Source organism: Mustela putorius, unplaced genomic scaffold (genome assembly GCF_011764305.1).
Source record: "Mustela putorius furo isolate JIRA1106 unplaced genomic scaffold, ASM1176430v1.1 tig00000430_pilon_pilon_pilon, whole genome shotgun sequence".
Lineage (NCBI taxonomy): Eukaryota > Metazoa > Chordata > Mammalia > Carnivora > Mustelidae > Mustela > Mustela putorius.
In genome coordinates, this window is record NW_025421377.1 from 16,636,542 (window position 1) to 16,658,459 (window position 21,918).

Below are 21,918 nucleotides of genomic sequence, written 5' to 3' on the forward strand. Positions count from 1 at the left end.
AACTGGAGAAAAGAAAAGAGAGAAAAAAAAATAACAACAACAACCTGGTTTTGAATCTTATCTGGGAGTTGGCCTTCAGAGTTTTTCAAGGTCAAATACCACCTTCATGAGTAAAAATATGTGTCAGGTGTGTTTTAATTAACCGTAAGAGCTAAAATACTCAGTACTTCCCTGCGTTTAAATAGGATATATTCCCTTTAGCAGTAAAGACGCTAAAACAACAGAATACAAATAAAAAGACAAATCTTTTCGTCTCTGAGACCAAAGCAAGTCAGACTTCATTGGGGGAAAAAAAAATAGAGAAATGTGAGGTTTAGTGGAAAGCAGTTACATTTGGTTTGTGTCTGTCCTTTCCATTCAGAAAATATGGACCATTTTGTTATATTAGTTGTTATAAATCTAAAAGTTCTAAAAAGCACTTAAAAACTATGTTATGAATTAGAAAGTGTTTGGACAAAATAGAGAAAAAGAACATGTATTTTTCTATAGCAACCAGGGACACATTTCTCTTCCTTTTTAGACCTTATCATGAAAAAATATTTGTAATTCTAAAACTAAAAAAAAAGAAAAGACCTCAAGCATTTTTATTTTACTTGAGATATACTGGCAAATCTGAAAGTTATAATCTTTGGAAGATGAAACTAGTGTTTTCCAAAAACAAAGACAGAAAAGAGGAAAGAAGAGAAAAAGGGAGAGAAGGTGTAAGAGAGAAAGATGGAGGGGTTCCAGTCTAGGGGATTTGTTTCCAGTCCTATTTCTTCAATTCCTAGATTACTTTCATGATGTAAACAATGAGGGAATATTATTAATATACTAATATTATTTTAGATCATAGGAAACTACTTCTTTGTACTTTCAAAGTGGTCAGACATTAGCAGTTTTTTATAACTGTACCTGATTTAATATAATTTTTCCCACCAAAAGTAAATCACATCCAAGTTATGTGATAATCATACAATCTTCATTCTGGTTATGATTCTTTAAGTATTACTAAAAGTATATATCTAAGTAGAATTAGTTCTATTTATGTATTTTCCTAATAATTATAGGAATTATTATAGGAATAATTATAGGAATTATTTGAATGTAAACAATTTTAGATCAAATAACAATTGTTATTTAAAATAAAAGTCTCAGTTATTATTTTTCTCCACATCAGGGCTACAATCTTCTCTACATTTGTCATTTGTTCCCTACATAACTCTAATAATTGGGCTTCCTCTCCATCTTAATTAAAAAATAAAATGTGGCCACTTCTGGTGACTTAGGACAGCCAGTATGTTTTTTTTTTTTTTTCTCAAAGTTAATATACACTGAAGCCAAACAAAATTGTATTTGAAGCTAACTACTAACGTGGGATTCTTAGAAGTCATATTTAATCTAGTTCAGCCTCAATTTCCTCAAATATAAAATAGAAACTCTATATATCTGGCAGGGTTACTGTCAGAACTGAATTGTTTTCCATATACTTGGCATGTAGCTGGGTCTAATAATACATGGATATGAACTTATTTTTAAAGATTTTTAAAAATGTATTTGACAGAGAGACAGCAAGAGAGGGAATACAAGCAGGGGGAGAGGGGAGGGAGAAACAGGCTTCCCGCAGAGGAGGGAGACTGATGCGGGGCTCGAGCCCAGGACCCTGGGATCCTGACCTGAGTGAAATCAAAGGCAGACGCTTAATGACTGAGCCACGCAGGTGCGCCCCTCACTTTTCTCCCCCTGTAACAGTTCTGTTTTATCCATTAGAGCGTAAAGATGTTTGCCATTATAATCAGGCTGATTGTTTAATTTAGATCAGTCAAAAGAAAAATGAAGATTATTTTAATTGTACGGTTTTGTTTATGGAGGTCTGTTCGCTCCTTCTTTTGCTTTAAATTTCTTTTGTTTTGTTTTGGATCCTGTCCCTTTCCAACTTCTCTGAATCAAGAAGGATGTGAAAACACTTCAAAATGGAAGTCTCTTCCAGGCAGAAACATCACACCTGCTCACAGTAGGAGATCAGGATGGGTAGGAGATGAAGAATCATTTAGTTTCTTTACTGTGGAGATGAGAATCTGAAGATCCAACCGGGTCCAGGAGGCCCAGACGGTGTTCTCAAGGGGGTTTCCAAGCCTGAATCTTGAGAAGTCTCCGCACTCACATTACATAGTCCAGCCTTTTTTCTTCCGTACCACATACCCAAACAAAGCAAAACCAACAAAACAAAACTTGAGTAAAATGACACTTCAGTACGCCAACGCTAAAACATGTTTTTAAAAGCCTCTATACTATTTATAGGAGAAGACAAGCAAGGCAAAGAAGTTTATGTACACAAGAATGCACAAAGCAAAAAAGTCAGAAATGGATTGAGAGATCTTAACTCATTGATCCACGCTTTCTTTCAAACACAACATGTACATGGGGTTTATTTCAAAAGTTGGTATTTCTCCTCCCACATGAACGTCTGCATAGAAAACATGGTACCTTCTGGTTCAATTCCCAGTTGTGTACTTGTGCACTTGTGTAGCCCAATTACGGGCTTCTACTGTTCAGGGCACGTCCCTCAGAATCCCAACATGGTCTTCGCACTCATGCTTTGCTTACTTGGTCTTGCCTTCTGTGTCTTCCATTCTCCTGACCCTATGTGACTCCTCCATTCTATCCACCTCAAATGGCCTTTCTACTTCTTCAGTTTTGAGGTCTGATTAAGGAACAAGAATTTCTTCCAGATGATGATGGTGGCCCCTAGGTCTCTCTGGGGCGTCACTGTTTCTGTGTGCAATATAGGGCAGCTGACACAGACTAAGCACATAGGTGATCTGAATCAAGGTGACACAAGTAAGTGGAACTTAATTATTTGTCATGGATAACACACAATATAGTGGAAAGGTACAGATTTTGAAACAGGCACACCTGCGTTGAAATGTCAGTTTGCCACTTTCTAGTTTTAGTTTGAGTGATCTTAAGAAAATCGGGGCACCTGGGTGGCTCAGTAGGTTAAGTGCCTGCCTTTAGCTTAGATCATGATCCCCAAGTCATGGGATGGAGCCTGGCATCTGGCTTCCTGCTCAGTGGGGAGTCTGATTCCTTTCACTCTGCCTCTCCTGCTCCTACTGTCTCTCTCCATCTTACTCTCTCTCTCAAATAAATAAATAAAATCTTTTTTTTTTTATTTTTATTTATTTGACAGAGAGAGACCACAAGTAGGCAGAGAGGCAGGCAGAGAGAGAGAGAGAGGGAAGCAGGCTCCCCGCTGAGCAGAGAGCCCGATGCGGGACTCGATCCCAGGACCCTGAGATCATGACCTGAGCCGAAGGCAGCGGCTTAACCCACTGAGCCACCCAGGCGCCCGTAAATAAATAAAATCTTAAAAAAAAAAAAAAAAAAAAAAAAAAAAAAAGGAAGGAAGGAAGAAGGAAGGAAGGAAGGAAGGAAGGAAGAAAAGAAAATTAACCTGAGTTTCAGTTGCTCTAGAAACTATTGCTCACAGTATGTTGTCAGCTTAGAAGAAAGTGAGTAAGATATTGAACCGTACTGGCATATAGTACGTCTTTGCAATGATACCGACATTTCCTCATGCTTTACCATTCCATTGAAGGTATCCTAATAATTCTGCTGTTCAGAATCTTAGATCTTATTTTTGGGGATCCCTATTATTTCTAGTTCTAGCTTTGACACTCACTTGAAAGTCAAAGTATTCCCTTTGTCCCACTTTTGTATTTTCGAGGAACAAGTTCCTTTTCTCCTCAACTTTAATTCCATTCTCTTCTAACTTCAGATGATAATAACAAGTTCTCCTGAGATCTGATCATGGAAATACTCAGACCACTCTTTTCGTGGAAGACACAGGATCCCCTTGATTAAAACTTTCACCTTCATCAGATTTCTTCCAAAACTCAGATATTTGTCTAACTGTGTGCTTCCTAAAAGGCAACTTTCTTCTTTCTTCAGTCCCTGTACAGAGTTTGTTATTCATGGACTCCGCATCCTCTAATATTTATTTAATTACTTTCAACATGCCCAGTCGGTCCAGTTTATTTCTGCCTTAAAGTGAGATAAAAATTTTCACACTTACTCATACAAACACACTCAAAAATCTCCTCAGTCTTTAAGGCCCTGACCTGAGTTGTGGACCCGTTGCAGACCGAACCCTCACTTCTCAATAGTCCATATGTCCTAGGAGGGTAGGTCACCATCCCTGGGCAGTGGTAGCAACACCAATACATGTTAGAACAAATGACAAAAACAAAAGCAAACTCCAGAACTTTGTCTAAGGTTATCTCTCATTGAAATTGCTTTTTACTTTTAAAGCTAAACAGCATGTCTTGAGGATTTTCTTTTTGCCAGATACTAAGCTTCATGAGCCTCCAATCTTTAAAATCTAATCTGGGTTTTGAAATCATAAACATACTTTTATTGTAGGAGATGGTGAAGAAAAAAAATTTTTTTTCCTGTGGATTAGTTTCAAATATATACCGAGAATAGTAACATCTCTGGCCGGACAACAAAGCAGGAGAGAAATGAACCTCTAAAAACAAAGTGCTCTCCCTGAGTATTATTTTGAAAAACTGCTAATAGATGTTTTCCTTGTGTCTGTTGTGGGAAAATTTTCCTATTTTGGTTTTAACTTCATTTTCACCTGAGGAGTGAAGTTCCCCCCAAGTTTAAGGGCATTATCTATTATTACTCCTGTCTATGTGGGTCTGAACAGGAACTGACCTAAGTTGGCCCTATGATTACTTTCTAAATTCCTCCACCACCCCCTCTTTGCAACCGCTGGCTGTGTCAAAGAAAGCTGCTGCTGTCACAAAGCGAGGAGGACTCACTGTTGTGACATTTCATTTATCTGGGCAGCAACATGCTTGAAAGGAGACCGCCTAGTTCTATGTAAAGTATGGAAGACAATCAAGCACAGTTAAGCAAACCAGGGTTGACATATTAAATCATGCTTGAACCAAGAGAGCAACAACAGATGACACACAAAACCTTCTAAAGCGAATTTTAAATAAATAAATAATACAGGTCAGTCTGGTTCTAAAAAAAGAAGCTTTTAGCATTGAAAGATACTGGGAGTAAGTGAATAACAGAAAACCTTCATAGGAGAAAGAAATTAACGTTGCTTTTTAATGTATGGTGTAAAACTAGAAGTAGAGTTTTGGGAAGGGAGGCACTAGGAGAACACTGGAAACCCTTGGTGTGATCACATCACATCACTTTCCAATCCATAAAATGAAAAAAAAAAAAATTCTGATAGTCCCACCCATAATTTAGGAAATGTCCTAATGGAATCCTTTCAAAGTGCTTTGAATTCATCAGAGGCAAAGCCCTTATGCATATGGAGTAGTGTGTTATTCTCCTTCACAATCACACAGCGGGAACTTTGGAAGCATTCATTCTCCAAGTCTGATTCCTGCTAACAATTCCATCAAAGAGATGGAGTTATCCATCAGTCAAATTATCATTTGCTCTAATTGTTGCTTCCCCCAAACTGTGGCTCTTCCTTCCTTTTTTTCCTTTTCTTTTTTAAACTATACCTTAACAGCACTCAAATGAGCAGGGTATCTTCAAGCTCAGAAAAGATCAAAACATATCAACAGATCACTTCTGTTCTTACACAGCAATTCCTACTGGCCAGCCTTAAACGCAGACAAAACATTTAAACACCAAAGAGAATAAAATACTAGAAGGCAAGATGTGACCCATATCCATAACCAGAAATGATAAAGGATACAAAAGAATTTTTCATGTAATAAAAACCAGTCATGATATCATGGATAGCTTAGAATTCAGATTTTTACCATTACAATTAGTGGATGATACACTTTGTAGAAAAAACTATGCCAGGGCTAGTTGCTCCATGCCTTCCTGCTTTATAATAATTGCCATGGCCTTCTAGACTAATGTATAAGTGAAACTGAAAGGCAATACATTATACAGTTTGGGTAAACAGCCTCCTTGTGTTTTCCCCTGTAAGGAGCAGAAACTAGATATACATGAATACATCAATTAGATAGATTGATAGCAACAGGGTAAGCTTCCTCTTAATTACCTAGAGAGTTAGTGTTCTATGCAAAACCCTTAAAAATGGTGAAGTAGATTTTTCAAGGCAGATTCATAAGAAGGTGCACTAAATAAATTTATACAGCTAGAGCACAAAACATTTAACATATTAATTGTAATAGAAATACGGTCCTAAAAAGAAATCGTCCTTTTAATTTGGGATCATTGATGTCGTATGTGATTACAAACTACAAATCAATTATTCTAATTAAACATGTTTATATACTGTACAAAGTACAGTATTAGAATGAAGAATCTAAAGTTAAATATTCAATTCTAACCCGCAGTCTAAACTGTGAAAAGGGAAAGGAAAACCTGAAAAATGATCGAGCTACAAATACCTAGAAATGCCTAATTAAACGGAACAAAGACTGGGGTAAATTTTTGAATGTTTTGTTTTAAAGTAGGGGAGTGATACAAAAAAGTATTATATGTTTTTCAAAGTCTGGGACAAGCAGACCACAAGGCATGCAAACAAAAGGGAGCTAAAGCATGATTTGCTGAGCTCAAGCGGATCCTGCTGCTCTGCAGGCCAGGTGGCCTGAGGTGGGGTGTGCAAAACCCAGAGACTTGGATTTTAATACTCCAGGGTCCAAGAAAAAGAGCCACAGCCTTTTGTTAAGCGGGGACCCCTTCAGGAAGCCTGAAATCTTGAAGCGCTAGCTGGACACTCTCAAAAGATCACAGGGGTAAAACACTGTGCATGTGCACAAGGACCTCTGAAGAGGCTTCTGTGCGCACGACCTCTTGATGGGGAGAAGAAATTAATTATCAAGAATAGAAATCTGTGGCCTTCCCCGGGTAAACTTTTGGTGTGTAAATCTACATCAGCCACCCAAAACCATATTAATGCTAAATATCACAATCTTTCTCAATCCTGGCTGCACATTACCATAACCCAGGGGGTTTAAAAAAACAAAAACAAAAACAAAAAAAAAAAAAAAAAAAAGAAAGAAAAAATAAAATAAAAAAGGTGACATCCAGGCCAGTACCCCACAATGGATCAGAATCTACTGTTGCAGCGCCCCACAAGTCTATGATTTATATTATTGCATTGCACTACAGTCGTTGAGAATAGCAGACTTAGATAAAACTTGGTCCCAATAAAACTTCCTGAGAGGAAATGCTAAGTCATGTGAGGAACTCCTCCAAGTCAATGAAAAAAGAGAAGCAACCCCAAAATGAATAGGTAATTCATAAACTGGAGTGATTAGGACATGGGTACCATTTGTACTTTTTTCTCTACTTTTTTGTGGTTAGATTTTTCCCCTAATTTTCCAATATTGCCTATTTATTATAACAGTAGAAAAAAACAGTAAGTATGGGATTCCTAAGATGATGTAATTAGAAGAAGTTTAAAAAAAAAAAAAAGAAAATGTTATCATTAGATTTAATACTGTCAAAAGTTATAGAACTATAATCTACATCAAAAACAATATTAAGGAACATCTGGAGGAGGAGATAAAGATATAATCAATGTGTAATCATTCTAAAATGACATAAATAGTGAAATACCTTGACAAATACCCCAAGTGATTAGGATAAATATTTTGCTTCACTGGACAAAGTTTGAATCTTGATTTGCACTCCTATTTTCTCACTCATAAAAGAAGGAAGTCTGATAACACAAATCAGTATGGCTTTCATAAGAAAAGTTGTGTGTACAGAGAAATTTGATGTTTAAAACTCACAGAATGTAATTCAGCAAACATCTCTGTGTCTGCTCTCAGACTTTCAAGAGTAAAAAGTAAAAAAAAAAAAAAAAAAAAAAAATGACTGCAATTGTTAAGAAACGAAGTGGCCAACCCTTTCATAAAATCCTTAAGTAAACTAAAATCTTAAAAGTGAACTGTAAAATCACCTGTTTTTGTGTGTAGTAAATTAAGGTTTTAAGATGATTCAGGCCTCGGGGCGCCTGGGTGGCTCAGTGGGTTAAAGCCTCTGTCTTCAGCTCAGGTCATGGTCCCGGGGTCCTGGGATCGAGCCCCACATTGGGCTCTGCTTGGCGGAGAGCTTGCTTCCTCCTCTCTCTCCGCCTGCCTCTCTACCTACTTGTGATCTTTGTCTGTCAAATAGATAAATAAAATCTTAAAAAACAAACAAAAAAAGATGATGCAGGCCTCAGTTCGAATCTCAGTCTTCCATTTCATAAAGGTGTGACTGTGGACACCTATGTGAAGATTCGGTCACTGTTGGATCGAAGAAACACTAAATTTTTTTTTTAAGATTTTATTTATTTATTTGACAGACAGAGATCACATGTAGGCAGAGAGGCAGGCAGAGAGAGAGGAGGAAGCAGGCTCCCCGCTGAGCAGAGAGCCCATTGCGGGGCTCCATCCCATGACCCTGAGATCATGACCTGAGCTGAAGGCAGAAGCTTTACCCACTGAGCCACACAGGCACCCCCAAAGAAACACTAAATTTTTAAAAAAGAAAAACCTTTCATCTTTCAATGAGTGTAATAACTTACAAGAAGCCACCCATAATACTACTCCAAAATAATGGTTTTATGTTTGATATGCCTGTGTTTGAACACAGATATTATTAGGAATTCTGTATCCTTAAGATAGAGTAATATGTGTATGTATAGACTTGGCAGGTAATTTCAGGAATTGAAGCTCTTTTATTACCCTAATTTTACTATGCAAATACGTTTTAAAATAGAATTTTAGAAAGTAAAGAGATATACACAAAATTGATTAATATAATATAATAGATCTCTGCACTGAAAGCTTCCTCTGTGTTAAAAGCTGTTCCTTAATCGCTTAACATGGCTTTTTTCCCCTTCTATATCTATGTTAAACATCACCTTTTCAGAGAAATATTTTCTTCCTGTCCTATCTAAACTGGCACACTCGTACTGCTATAAGCAGCTCTCATAATTTGTTAGTGTAGATCTATATGTATGTTTGTATACCTATGTGTCTGCATTTCTGGGATACAGGAATTATATACGTGGATACAGTGCCCAGTATAATCAGACCTTAAAGAAGGAGTGATAATACCTCCTGGGAGAGCAAATCTTCTTTATAAAGGCAGTTCTAGTATATTTGCTTAGTTTTGATTACCCCATAAATACAAATGTAGGATTATCCTTTGATAAATGATACAGCTCAAGAAGATGATATCTATCTGAAAAAAAAGAGGATTTTTTAACCCAAAACCACCCTGTATTTTATAATAGACACATACTCCTGTAAATACATTTTATTTTAAAGAGCGATATAAGGAGTAGCTAATGTTCATTGAATAAATACAGTGCGTTAGGCAGTAAGCAATTTCCATATTTCGTCTCATGGCATTGCTATGACTTAGTTAGAGATGGAGAAAGAAAGGTATTGGGAGATTCAATAATTCAATAATTAACACAGGGATATAGAGCTGATAAATGTCAAGAGGCAGGATTGGAATCCAGGCATTCTGGCCAGAATATAGATTTGTGCTCAAACCACTAAAGTATGATGCCTCTCAAAAGTAGCATATTCCCCACGATATCCAAGTTAAATCAATCAGGTTTCATGATCACCCCATTGCCCAACAAAATATATTAATAGTACCAGTGTTAAGAAACCTTGATTTAGGGGGAAAAAAAAAAAAGCAAAAGCAAAAATGAATGCAAGGTATGCTTTAAAACTGTAACAGAACTAATCCAAAACATTAAGGAGGAGTTAAAAGAAAAAAATCTATTTTATGACTTTCATGCATAATACCTGCAAATGGATGAAGTGATTTAACCACTTAATTGTCTTGGTGATGGTTCTCCGAAGCAGGAGACACACACACATGCACCACTGACACCCTGTACTTTCATAATTACTAACTTTTGTTAAAATTTGAAATTAAAATTAGTTTCCTTTTGTTGCATAAAAGAGCATACCAAATAGAACCAAAAGTTCAACCCCTTTGATGTTCTTTGGTAATGTGCCTAATTAAAAATAACTAGGCTCTCCAATGCATAATTACACAAGTACCTAATACACTATATTTCCAGTCAATTTTGTCTCAATCATAAATATGCACCAGAAGTATGAATGATCGACATACTACTCCCTGCAGTATCTGTACTATTTCTGAATCAAGGTTTTTCTTGAGCTCAGTATTTTCGCTACATTTTCCTTGCTAGGCAATCATCTCCCAGTTGGACAATTAATAAGTGCTTTTTTCCACAGCCGTTGGCATGTAACCTCGCTTACCCTGTATTTTAGCATGCACTATATACCTTCTTCACTCTGACTGGTTTTGGCAGTGACCCACAATCTAAATCTCTTTCCTCCATTTGATATAAGTGAAACTATAATTATCTAGGGGTAATTTCAAATTACTACTTCATTCCACTAGCAACTGATGAAGATTAGTGGTCTTGCCTTGCATCTGAGTAAGTCAGCAACATAATCACAAGAGAACTCAGCAGGCAACATTTGATTCATGCGAACTCAATTACTTCTGTCAAACACATTCACTTCAATAAAAAGCAAAAACTTCCAAAATGTGTTTTTGCTAATAATTTCGTACTCAAAAAGAAAAAAAAAAAAATCATATGACTCTTAAGGGAAAAAACAGCATGAATTTCATCAGAAATAATAATAAATAACAAGTAGGAAAACATATTTGTAGAAATGGATTTAATACATTATTAGTTCCTGAAAATAAAAAGATTTCAAAGAAATAAATTTGTATACTTAAAACAGTTTATTATTGAAAATTCGGGCATATAAATAAGCCATAGAAAAATAAATGCATTCTATAATTTAAGTCAATGTAACAGAAACCAGAGTATTCCACTACTTCATTAAAACCAGGTTATTACAGGATAGTCAATTTCTCTTAAAGGAAGTAAAATAAGGGGATATGAAGCAAAGATGATAGATGATGAATTGCTAAATGGATAAGGACTTCTGAATCACTTCTTGATTGTCTTCTGGGTTGAAACCATATGTTAATGAGCAGCCCAGCTTTCTGTATCCTGAATGTTTAGTCTCTAAAAGACCTTGGGTCAACTCAATGATGAACGTGTATCAGGTCACTTGAGCATGATCTGACAGCAACTACCTGGCCAAATCCTAATAAAGTAAATATTAACATGTGATAATCATTACAATGGATTTACTCAAATTTCAACTTCTTTATACAATCCTACCTTTAATGAAATCCCAACGTATTTTGATTATCAAAGAAACGGTCATTAAATGTCAATATATAATAAGAGTATATTATAAAAACATTTCAGGACGTGATGTTCTGAAGTCTAGATCACAAAGACGGTCTCCGTAACAGTTAATATATCATACACCAACCATGTATGATTTAACACAAAGAACTTGAAAATTCGGCCTGAGAATCTTAGGACTAAGAAGTGACTGGTTTAAGAGGCACGTTTGTCAATTCTGTGACCAAAGAGACTTTCTACAGATGATTTTAAAGTTAAAAAACGCATGAATACAGTAGTTTCCCCTTATCTACGCTTTAGTTTCTGGCAGTTTCAGTTACCTGCTGTCAACTCCAGAAGAGAAACAGAAGATCCTCCTGCCATATCCTCAGAAGGTTAACAGTAGCCAAATGATAGGTCACCGTGCCTATGTCAGTACCCTCACTTCATCTCAACCTATCGGCATGCTATCGTCTCCCATCATCCCAAGAAAGGTAAGCACAATACAGGACATTTTGACAGAGAGTGAGAGACCTCATTCACATAACTTTTATTATAGTGTAGAGTAGTTACATTTTATTATTTATTGTTGATCTCTTACTGTGCCTCATTTATACATTAGACCGTCGCATAAGAAAAAGCATAGTGTTTATAGGGTTTGGTAGTATGTGCAATTTCAGGCATCCCTGGGGATCTTGTAACGTAACCCCCTCAGATAAGGAAGGACTACTGCGAAATTAAAGCACAATATTCTTTTACACTTTTGCCCATTCTACTCTCTCTTTTGATTCATTTTTCTACTTCTTGCCTTTTGATTTCCCGCTCATTCCTTAAGATAACATTCACCACCGCTGTCATCAAGGACCATGTGATCGATTGGGGGTGAAGAGAGTCATTAATCAAACAATAAATCAACAAAAAGATGCAAAATCATAACTCTAAAGGGCTCTCTATTATTATTTACTTATATATCTTGCAGGTAAATAATAGAAAGGTCTGATCTTAAAGACTCAGGGATAGCTTCCCTGAAGAAGAGTTGTTGGATGATAAATTTGAAGGATTAGTATGAGTTAATCAGGCATGAATTGGTAGAAGAATGTTTCAGGGCAAGGAAACAAAATCACAAAAGTGAGCTTTTGAGAAAGAGAAAGAAAGCCAGCGTGACTAGTGCACAGGAAGAGGAGGAAGCAAAGCTTAAGATGTGTCTAGAGCAAAATCAAGCAAAATCTTAAGCTATTGTAAAAATTTATCTTAAAGGAAACCACTGAAGTATTTAAAGTTTGTGGTGGGGGTGAAGTGGGGGCAGAGAAGGGTGGTGTGTGTAACAACAAGATTTGCATTTCTGTAAAGGCATATGTTCACATGACTCAAAAATCAACATATTATTATATAAAGTCATTCATTATATTTAAAGCAAAGTTTCTGTATTTGGAGGTGGGGAGATACCATTTATATAGACTGCATTGTGTGGAACACCCCACTGCCTCTCAGTTAGGTTTCCACTCCTCAGTTATTAAAAGTATGAGAAGAGAAAGGTATGCAACTGAGTATCTGGACTAAGACACATTCTGTCAGAACACTACTTCCCCAAGATGATCTCATAAGAATGCACAGAACCTTTTAATCCCCGCAACAATCAAAAATTGTGTTCTATAAATGCAGAGATCTTTCATACCCTCTGTCCATTTGGATAAAGACAAATTTCATTTTGTTTTGACCTAAAGTGACCACATACCAATCTCTTAAATGACATAAATAATCAAATAGAGCATTTGCTTTATAATGCTGGTAAACAAAACTTTAGAAATAGTAAGATTTATATTGTAAATATTTTAGATGAAATAATGAAATGTGTTCAACAGATTATAGTTAATCTTCTGCTTCTAATTCTACAATTACATATATCTTCACCTTACACTAAAAGGCACTGTTCAAGAAGAAAAGTTAAGATAATGTTAGAATTTTTCTTTAAATCCAGTCCGAAATGAAAAATAATTCACTTCCCTGAAAAGTTTAAAATAATTGACAAAACATAATTTTGACTTAATAGAACTTTATATATGTGTATATACATATACAAAAGTATAGAGAGTTGTAGACGAAATGAAAAGACGACCATAAATTTAATTGTAGATGATATTGTAAGAATAGAAAATAAAAGCTGATGCTGAAAAATAATTTTAAAGATGGTGCAATATATGTCTAGGGAGAAATAATTAAGTAAAGTCAATATTATTTACTGATCATTTTCCTAGTTTTGATTCCCTGAATCTATAATCAATCTATAGTAGGCCTGAATGAACATGAGCAAGTTGATTCATATAATATAACGGATTCAGAAAAAAAAAAAAATGCACCTGAAGCTACCAGGTGGTATTACAGACTTCTCCGCTACCAGGTGGTATTACGGACTTCTCCGCATTTAGTTTTGTCTTCAGTGAACAGTAACTCCCCTTGCCTATTTAGCATGTGCACAGCATGGTGAAAACACGCTCAGGTTCATAAGGATGAATGATTTTTTTTTAAGTAAAAATATTTTCTTCTTCATATGTGGTTCTTCATTTTGACATAAAGCATTAACCTATTCCAAAAAACCACTGTTAAATATCTAAGTTTAACTCACTATGCTGTGGGCAAAATGAGGGTATTTTCAAATGAAAAGGGAAATACAAATGATCAAGTTTCAATTTGAAACAAAAATTAAAACAGAAAAAAAAAATATCCCCAAGTATAAATTGCTTTGAAATAACGTGGTTTTTTTTGTTTGTTTGTTTGTTTGTTTGTTTGTATTGGCTCTATCTCCAAAGCTATTTTCTTGGGTACTACTTAGTATGCATTCAATATTGCCATGTAAGTTTTTAAAAGCAAACATGTAATAGCAATTATAGGTAAACAACACAGTAAACTAAGTACTGTCAGCTGACAAGCATTTTCATACGGAGTTTATATGGTCGAACTTATTTCTGAAGAATTTTTTTAAAGGCAGTCAAAAGCATACCAAACAAGTCTCATCTAACATTTGCATTTGAATTTTATATAGCAAGGTAAGGGTATACTATTTTCTCTTTATGGAGAGAAAATAGCACTAGAGCAGCAGACAGTTTTTTTTTTCTTCATACAAAGAAAAAATTCCTTTGGTTTGAGTTTCTCAAAAATAAAACTCCTGCAAGCTAAATGAATATAAAATACTGCACTGCAAGTAAGACACTCTCTGAACATTAATTATGTATATCCATCAAAATATTACATTAAATCTTTGACCGTTGCCAGAAATTTTAAAATTCGGAGAGAAATCAAACTTGAGGAGAAATAATCTCCATAAATTAGCAAAGCAAAAGGTCACCTGTCCATAATCACTGGAGGAAATAGACACACATGATCCAACTGAAGTGGACAGCTCCTGCACGTCTGCAGGCAAATTCTTACCTTGACAGGTGCCATTTTTCTCTTCATATCCTGCCTTGCACATGCATTTCCCGATGGGCACCAGCCACTCCCCTTCAGCACTGCAGTGCATTTTGGGTGGTTCGTCTGTCACAGAGTGGTTGACACAGGAGCCCGACACTTCAAGCAATTGTGAAGAATCAGCTCCAGTGATTGTGTCGGGGAACACAGCCAAGTGTCTTACCACCGAAGGGCATTTTTTATAGTACACACGCACAGACACCAGAGCAATGCAAGCACCCACATCTTGAAACGCAAGATAAAATCCCTTTTTGGTTAGAGGTCCTACATCTCTGACCTCTGTATTCAGTTTCATAACCCGGTCACCAAGATCAAGCTCTGTAAAGCTTTCATCGGCCGCAATAGTATCAATTTTGATGTACTGGTTTTCCTTGATGTTCCTCCCGTTCTCATCATCCGATTCGAAGTAATACATGTTAAACGTTTCCTTACAGGTTCCCAGTCCTCCGGGAAGACTGTTGCAGTCCCGCAGTGTAAACTTGAGTTCTATAAAGATTCTGGAAGCACCTTCGTTGGAAATCCAACTGGTCAAAAGCCAGTTATTCTGATTCTGTTCCATAACTTTGCATACTTGGTATGTGTGGATAGGGGCATAATTTTCATCGACTTCACCAATCTCTTCCCACTGTATAAATATAAAGACAGTTATATAGTATTTAGAGAATAACTAACAAAAACTAACATAGAAAACTATTTTATATATAAAAATTTCTGCAGCCTTAATCTATGGTATTGGGAGAAGGAGCTCTACAATGAGAATTTTTTTAAATATCTTTTTAAATTAAGTAAATTAATAGAACATTATTCCTTGTCTCCGCTAACTCAAAAGTTAACACAAGTGAATTTGATGTTAAAAAAAAAAAAAAAGGCATGTATTTCAGAGAAAAGGTAGAAGTAAATTGAATGTGGGTGCGGTTAACACAAAGGAGCAGTGAGAGGAAATTAGCTATATTTGGAAGAAAGTTAAGTATGTATACTAACAGAGTAGATAAAGTGTGATAGAAAAAAAGAAGTCCATTTTTTAAAAGACAACAGCAGAAAAAAGCAGTAAATATGAAAAAGAAGGGAGAAAAAATGTAAAATGTGAATTCACATTTACTTAATTCTGGCATGTTATAAATAACACATCAATGTAATAATACTTGCAAGAAAATTCATTAGTTTAAAAGCAATAGTAGATGCTTATTTCACTGACCCAATCTGTTTGGGATTCTTTTGCAAATTGGATTGCTAAATGTTTATTCATAAGTGTATCTATAAAACATATACCTAGAGACAGATATAAAGTAGAGATTAAAATTATATATGAATAGCTTTGGCATTTGAGTCCTGAGCTTTTGGGAATGCATTAATTATTTTTACCAACCCATTATTTCACACAGAGTGACCTTACAAGTTCTGAATATAAACAAGGTACAGAAAAAAATTAAGTATGGTTTATATAACTTCCAAAATATTTGGTCAGAGAGAGCTAGGCTTAGCTCTTTTCCAATAAAGTATTCCAGTTTTAAGACTTCTGATGTACCATAATCACCTTCTGAAAGTATAGAAACAAATTTTTATTCTCCATAAAGACATTATTATTATAATTTAAGAAGTTATTTAAAGATTAATAAAGAACCTATGTGTACAAAAGTATACATAGTTTTGTTTTAAGTCTTTTTTTTTTTTTTTTTTAAAGATTTTTTATTTATTTGTTAGAGAGAGAGATACAGAGCGCAAGCACAGGCAGACAGAGTGGCAGGCTAGAGGCAGAGGGAGAAGCAGGCTCCCTGCCAAGCAAGGAGCCCGATGTGGGACTCGATCCCAGGACGCTGGGATCATGACCTGAGCCGAAGACAGCCGCTTAACCAACTGAGCCACCCAGGCGTCCCAGTTTTAAGTCTTTTAAAATGACCCTAAAACACAGGAATCAATGAAATCATACTGACTTCCAATAAATCCAGCATGCGGTTTATTGGAGTTTATTATCTATAATAAACTTCATAGAACTTCATCTTTTTAGACATGAAATTAAGTAGAGCATTATTTCTTGATTCTGTTCAACTGACACAGATGTGAAAAATGTGGAGTCACAAGGAATGCACATAAATTGTGTAGCTCAGATGGTCCCTCTCAAAATTCTAGCTACCGTCAGGCAGAGATAAGTAAAAGGTGCTAATGAGGGAAAACTGCTGAGTTCCTTAAATTCACAAGAGAGAGACATCAAGATTTTATCTTAACCACTTTCACATCATGGTGTTATGTGAAGCCTTAGTTCTTTCATTTAATCTCAGTTTTGTCTTCTCTCAAAATGTACATAAACTCTACGTAGCTTCAGGTTTCCAAAACATCTTTCTCTCAGTGGTCTCTCACTAAACTATTCACATCGTCTTCCTGAAGTGATCCAGCTTTCATCCCCCAATCTTTTTATTATAAATGGTTACTGAATGCCATTATTAACATTTCATGCAAAATAATACCTCACCTAACCAAAAATCATACAACTGATTAACTTAGGTTAAATATATATTTTTGAATTAATAACATGGAAACAGCATCAAAAAATCTCTTCTCTAAAAAAGGAAAATAAAAATTCTACATTATCTCTGTTTTATTTTATAAGTCTTCCAATACAAAACACAAACAGACTTCAAATCCTTGACCTTAGATCATTTATAAAATAAAAACTATCTCTGCATCGTAATTCCAATAGTACAGTGCTAGCAAGTGAAAGGAATTGGAGAAGTTAAAGGAATCAGAGCAACAGCATCTTCTAAGGAGATTATAAGGCAAGCAATTCATAGTCGTTGTCTGTATAAAGTCCAAGGTACCACAAATATTATTAAAAATGCAAGCCAAGCAGCACTCGACAAGACAGCTTAATAGTTACTGCTTCAGGTCATAATTTCAAAGCATGTGCGTAAGCATCTTACTTCTCTGAATATTCTCAATTAAGACAAGAAAAACTATAATTTTCTTTGAAGTTAGAATGTATCATGGTGAAATTTTATTTATTTTTCTTTTCAAGTGTCCAAAATATAAATGAAGGCTCACATTTTCTATTTTTAATGAGTGAACAGAAATACTTTAATTTAAATAATTATAGCCATAAGCCATTTTGAGAATCAACTGGGGAATGCATACACATTTCCCATGAATAACTGCTACCATGTAGACAAATACGCTAAGACATGGACAAAAAATTTCATTTATTTTGGATTGACTAGTTGAACTACAACTCTGAATTCTTCCAAGTTTACTTCCTTTTTAATACAAAGTGGACATCTTGCCTTCCTCAGTTAATGATCATACTGACGAAGAAGAAACAATGGGATGAAAAGAAAGTAACACCAAGAACTCAAGAATGTGGCAGGTATATCCTTAGACACTCTTGCAAATGTCATGTCAAGGAAATGATAGCAGTTTAATGAAGGCACAGATAGAAAACGTAATATTCTTAGTTCAATTTTGTAGGATTTTCTATGACCCCATGGCTTAATAAAAGTATTTGCTGTTCCTTGATTATCATAAGCAAAGTGCCTGGGCATTTTGGAATGGTGGTCACTGAATGCAATATGGTTGGTTTTCTCTTTTCTTCAAGTCTAGCATCTCCTGAAGGCTCACCCTCTGAGCCCATGCTTTTCCCTGTTCCTTTCCTCCTTACTCTTTTATCTTTAAGATTAAAGAACTGGTTTTACACAGTCCGCTTGGGCTCCCTTCATTTCTTCCCCAGATGCTTAGGCTTGCTCCTTTTCCTGCTGGGCACTGAAAGTTCTTAAGTTGTATTCAAATTCAATGCTTGACCAGGCACTGCAAGCCAGTCACATTCATCAGAGCGGTGACAAACAAAATGGACTTATTGTCATATCCATGTGTGAATCATGAAAAACATCCAAAAGTTAGGGTTACTAACTTTTCCTACCCAAACCAGAACCACCCATAACTCAAACACTCTATTCTAGTCATTAAATGTCCCATATAAAATATTAGAAGGGGTCTTCAAAGGTCTGGCTTTATCATTCATATTAGAAATGAGGATATTGAAGACCAGACAGAAGGAAAGATTTTCCCAAGCTCACAGAGGACAACTCTTTCCATCTGAGCATTCCATCTGCCTGTGTCTTCCTCTGTCTTCCTGTTGGCACATCTCTGTCCTTGATAGTGTATTTGTGTGTGGGATTCCTTGATTGACTGCCATCAATTGCTAACCAACTCTGTCAAAAGGAAATTCACATTTTCTCGCCATCATCTAGCCGTAAACCTTTTTTCTTTATCTATTTCCTTGCTTCTTTCCTCACAAATTCCTTCCTTCTTTCCTTCCTTCTTTCCTTCCTTTCTCTTCTCCTCCCTCCCTCCCATCTCTGTTTCTCTGTGTACACACACATCACACACACATAGAGTCGGAAATATAGATGTGGGAGTAGACACATGGTTGCCTTATTCTCTACTGTATCTCAGAGTCTGACACTACAGGGCAATATATTATACGAATGAATTAATACCAAATATATACACATTCCTCTTTAGTCCAGAGATCTGCTAATTCAAAATATGCAATAATTCAAACATGGTAAATAAATAATTGTATGATTTGTCTTTTGTGTTTGTTCACACAAAGATAAACTTTGTTGTGCAAATTGTCTAAATTTTATAAATTTAAAATTTAGAGTTTAAAAATTCATGGGGTTTTTTGGAAAATTAATCTTCAATAAAAAGCTGGAAGCATTTAAGATATTTTCTTTTGTTCACTAATCCATACAATTACATGGAGTTCAGTTTTGTGTATTAACCTATAGAACTAAATTGCATTAACATAGATTTTAGTAATTTTAATTTATAGCTTAGTTTAAGTGTTATTTTGACCACGTTTAAAATAATCTTTTCGGGGCACCTGGGTGGCTCTGTGGGTTAAAGCCTCTGCCTTCGGTTCAGGTTTGATCTCAGGGTCCTGGGATGGAGCCCCCCCCACCCCCCACCCCCGCTGTGCTCAGCAGGGAGCCTGCTTCCTCCTCTCTCTCTGCCTGTCTCTCTGCCTACTTGTGATCTCTGTCAAATAAATAAAAATATGTTTTAAAAATATACTTTTTCATTTTTTACCCACTAATCTTCTTCACTACTCTGTACAAATTAAAAGCTCAGAATATAGCATATGAGCTAGCAGCACTATATTTCACATTTCAGTCAAACAACATTGTGACTTTTTTAGGTATTTTGCTTAGCAGAGTGATATAAAAATATAGCTAAGAGTCACTTGCTTTCAGTTTTACTCTGACATGCGCAAAGCATAACTTTGTACCAAGACCTTGTATACAACATAAGTGATTCTTTGAATAGGGATAATTACCTCATATTTGTGATTTAATATCATAGTATTTTGTATAATACATTTTGAAAGGCTCCAAAAAGAAATTAATTCCAGGTTTCCTATTATATTTAAAATACTATTAAATATCATTTACTATGATCTGCAGCATGTGAGTATACGTGTGTGTGTATCTTTCCAATTATTGCCTCCTAATATGTTTACCTAAAGTCTAGAATTTTGGAAGCTTGATATGCAAAAATCAGATGAAATACAATATAGGGGTGCCTGGGTAGCTGAGCTCGTTAAAGGTCTGCCTTTGACTCAGGTCATAATGGTGCTGCATTGGGCTCCCTGCTCAACAGGGAGCCTGCTTCTCCCTCTCTCTCTGCCACTCCCTCTGCTTGTGCTCTCCCTCTCTTAAATAAATAAATAAATTCTTTATTTATTTGACACACAGAGAGTACAAGTAGGCAGAGAGGCAGGCAGAGAGAGGGGGAGAGGCAGGCTTACCCCTGAGCAGAGAGCCTGATGTGGGGCTCCATCCCAGGACACCGGAATGATGACCTGAGCAGAAGGCAGAGGTTTTAACCCACTGAGCCACCCAGGTGCCCCAAATAAATAAAATCTCAAAAAATAATTAAAAAAAAGAAACACAATATAAAAATTCGTGTATTTCAAAGACAGCAAAGATTTTCATTAGTTTGTGTCATTTTTTTCTATGTTGCTATACTGATTAAAATTAGGTAAAATACAGTCAAATAAAGATAACTGAATTGCTTATTTTCTTGTTTTCCCCAGATGCATGATAAACAATACTAATGCGCATCTCTATAACATTTTATAAAACTACTATGCTTACATAAAATTAAGAAGTTTTCCCTTTCTTTTTCTTACATTTTTTTAATTTTTGTTTTTTGGTTTTACTTATTTGACAGACATAGAACAAGCATGAGTTATCTATTTCAGAAATTCAATCTTTCTAATAGCTATGGTTCTTTAGTAAAGTAAATATGACAAAATCTATCAACTTTCAACAAAAATAATTTGAACCAACAATCTTGTTCCATTTTCTCAGTAATATGAGGATTAGGCATTTGAGTTGCTTAAAACATCTTTAAAATTCATGAGTATGATGCAGAAATATTACTAGAGATAACTCAATTAATTTTCTGTGTATGAATAAAGGTGAAGTCAATTACATGGGCTCAAATTCAATTTATGAAATAAAAATATTCAAAAAAGACATAAATTAAACTTTCAAGTCTAGATGAATAGTTTCAGAGGGAACCATAGGCAATTGAGCATCTGCTTACAACACTAAATATGAATATCAGAAAGGAGATTTTTCCCCTAAAAAAATTTCATAGTTTTTTCTTTAATATTGAAATACTTTTTTTTGAAAAAGAAAAGAATAGATGAGAAGAAAGAAAATAATAAATTCTTTCTTCTACTTGTTAAAAAAAATTATCCAAATGCAGTTGAATTGAATTGGACATGGGGAAATCAAAAGAACCATATCAGTGAAACATGCACAGAGAGGTTCATGATTTTAGCAAAACCGGAATATCCTACTAAATAGTGTGATGAACATGATCTAAAAACAAAAAAGAAAATGTATATATCACAACTCTTTATACATTTATTGTTATTCCATGTTTAAGAAGGCATAAAAATAGTTTCACATAAAATTATAAAATATGTCATCAATACTACACGTTTTAAAATCTGGCTTTCTCCCTTGAAAAATTCACTTAGGAAAACCAATTCAAATTTATCAAATGGTCAGTAATTTAAAAGGTGGCATGAGCTAAGTGGATAAGTACTCCTGGAATTAACAAATGAATAAATTGATTTAAAATCTTAAATGAGCTCATTAGTATTTTATCGAAAGGCAGTCCCATTAAATATGATAGCTTGTCAGTAATTTTAAAAGAAGGAGCTAAAAACAAATAGATTTATAAATCACTGATCTAGTTAA

At 35.3% G+C, this 21,918-nt stretch overlaps 1 protein-coding gene across 6 annotated transcripts in view; it reads right to left on the reverse strand.

Annotated features, from left to right (window-relative positions):
* EPHA5 (EPH receptor A5) overlaps positions 1-21,918 on the reverse strand; it is a 355,011-nt gene that overhangs the window by 266,433 nt on the left and 66,660 nt on the right. For all 6 annotated transcript variants that reach the window (XM_004764303.3, XM_004764299.3, XM_004764301.3 and 3 more), the window contains exon 3: positions 14,615-15,278. In XM_004764303.3, the coding sequence (XP_004764360.1) occupies positions 14,615-15,278 (664 nt within the window). The remainder of the gene's footprint in view (positions 1-14,614; positions 15,279-21,918) is intronic.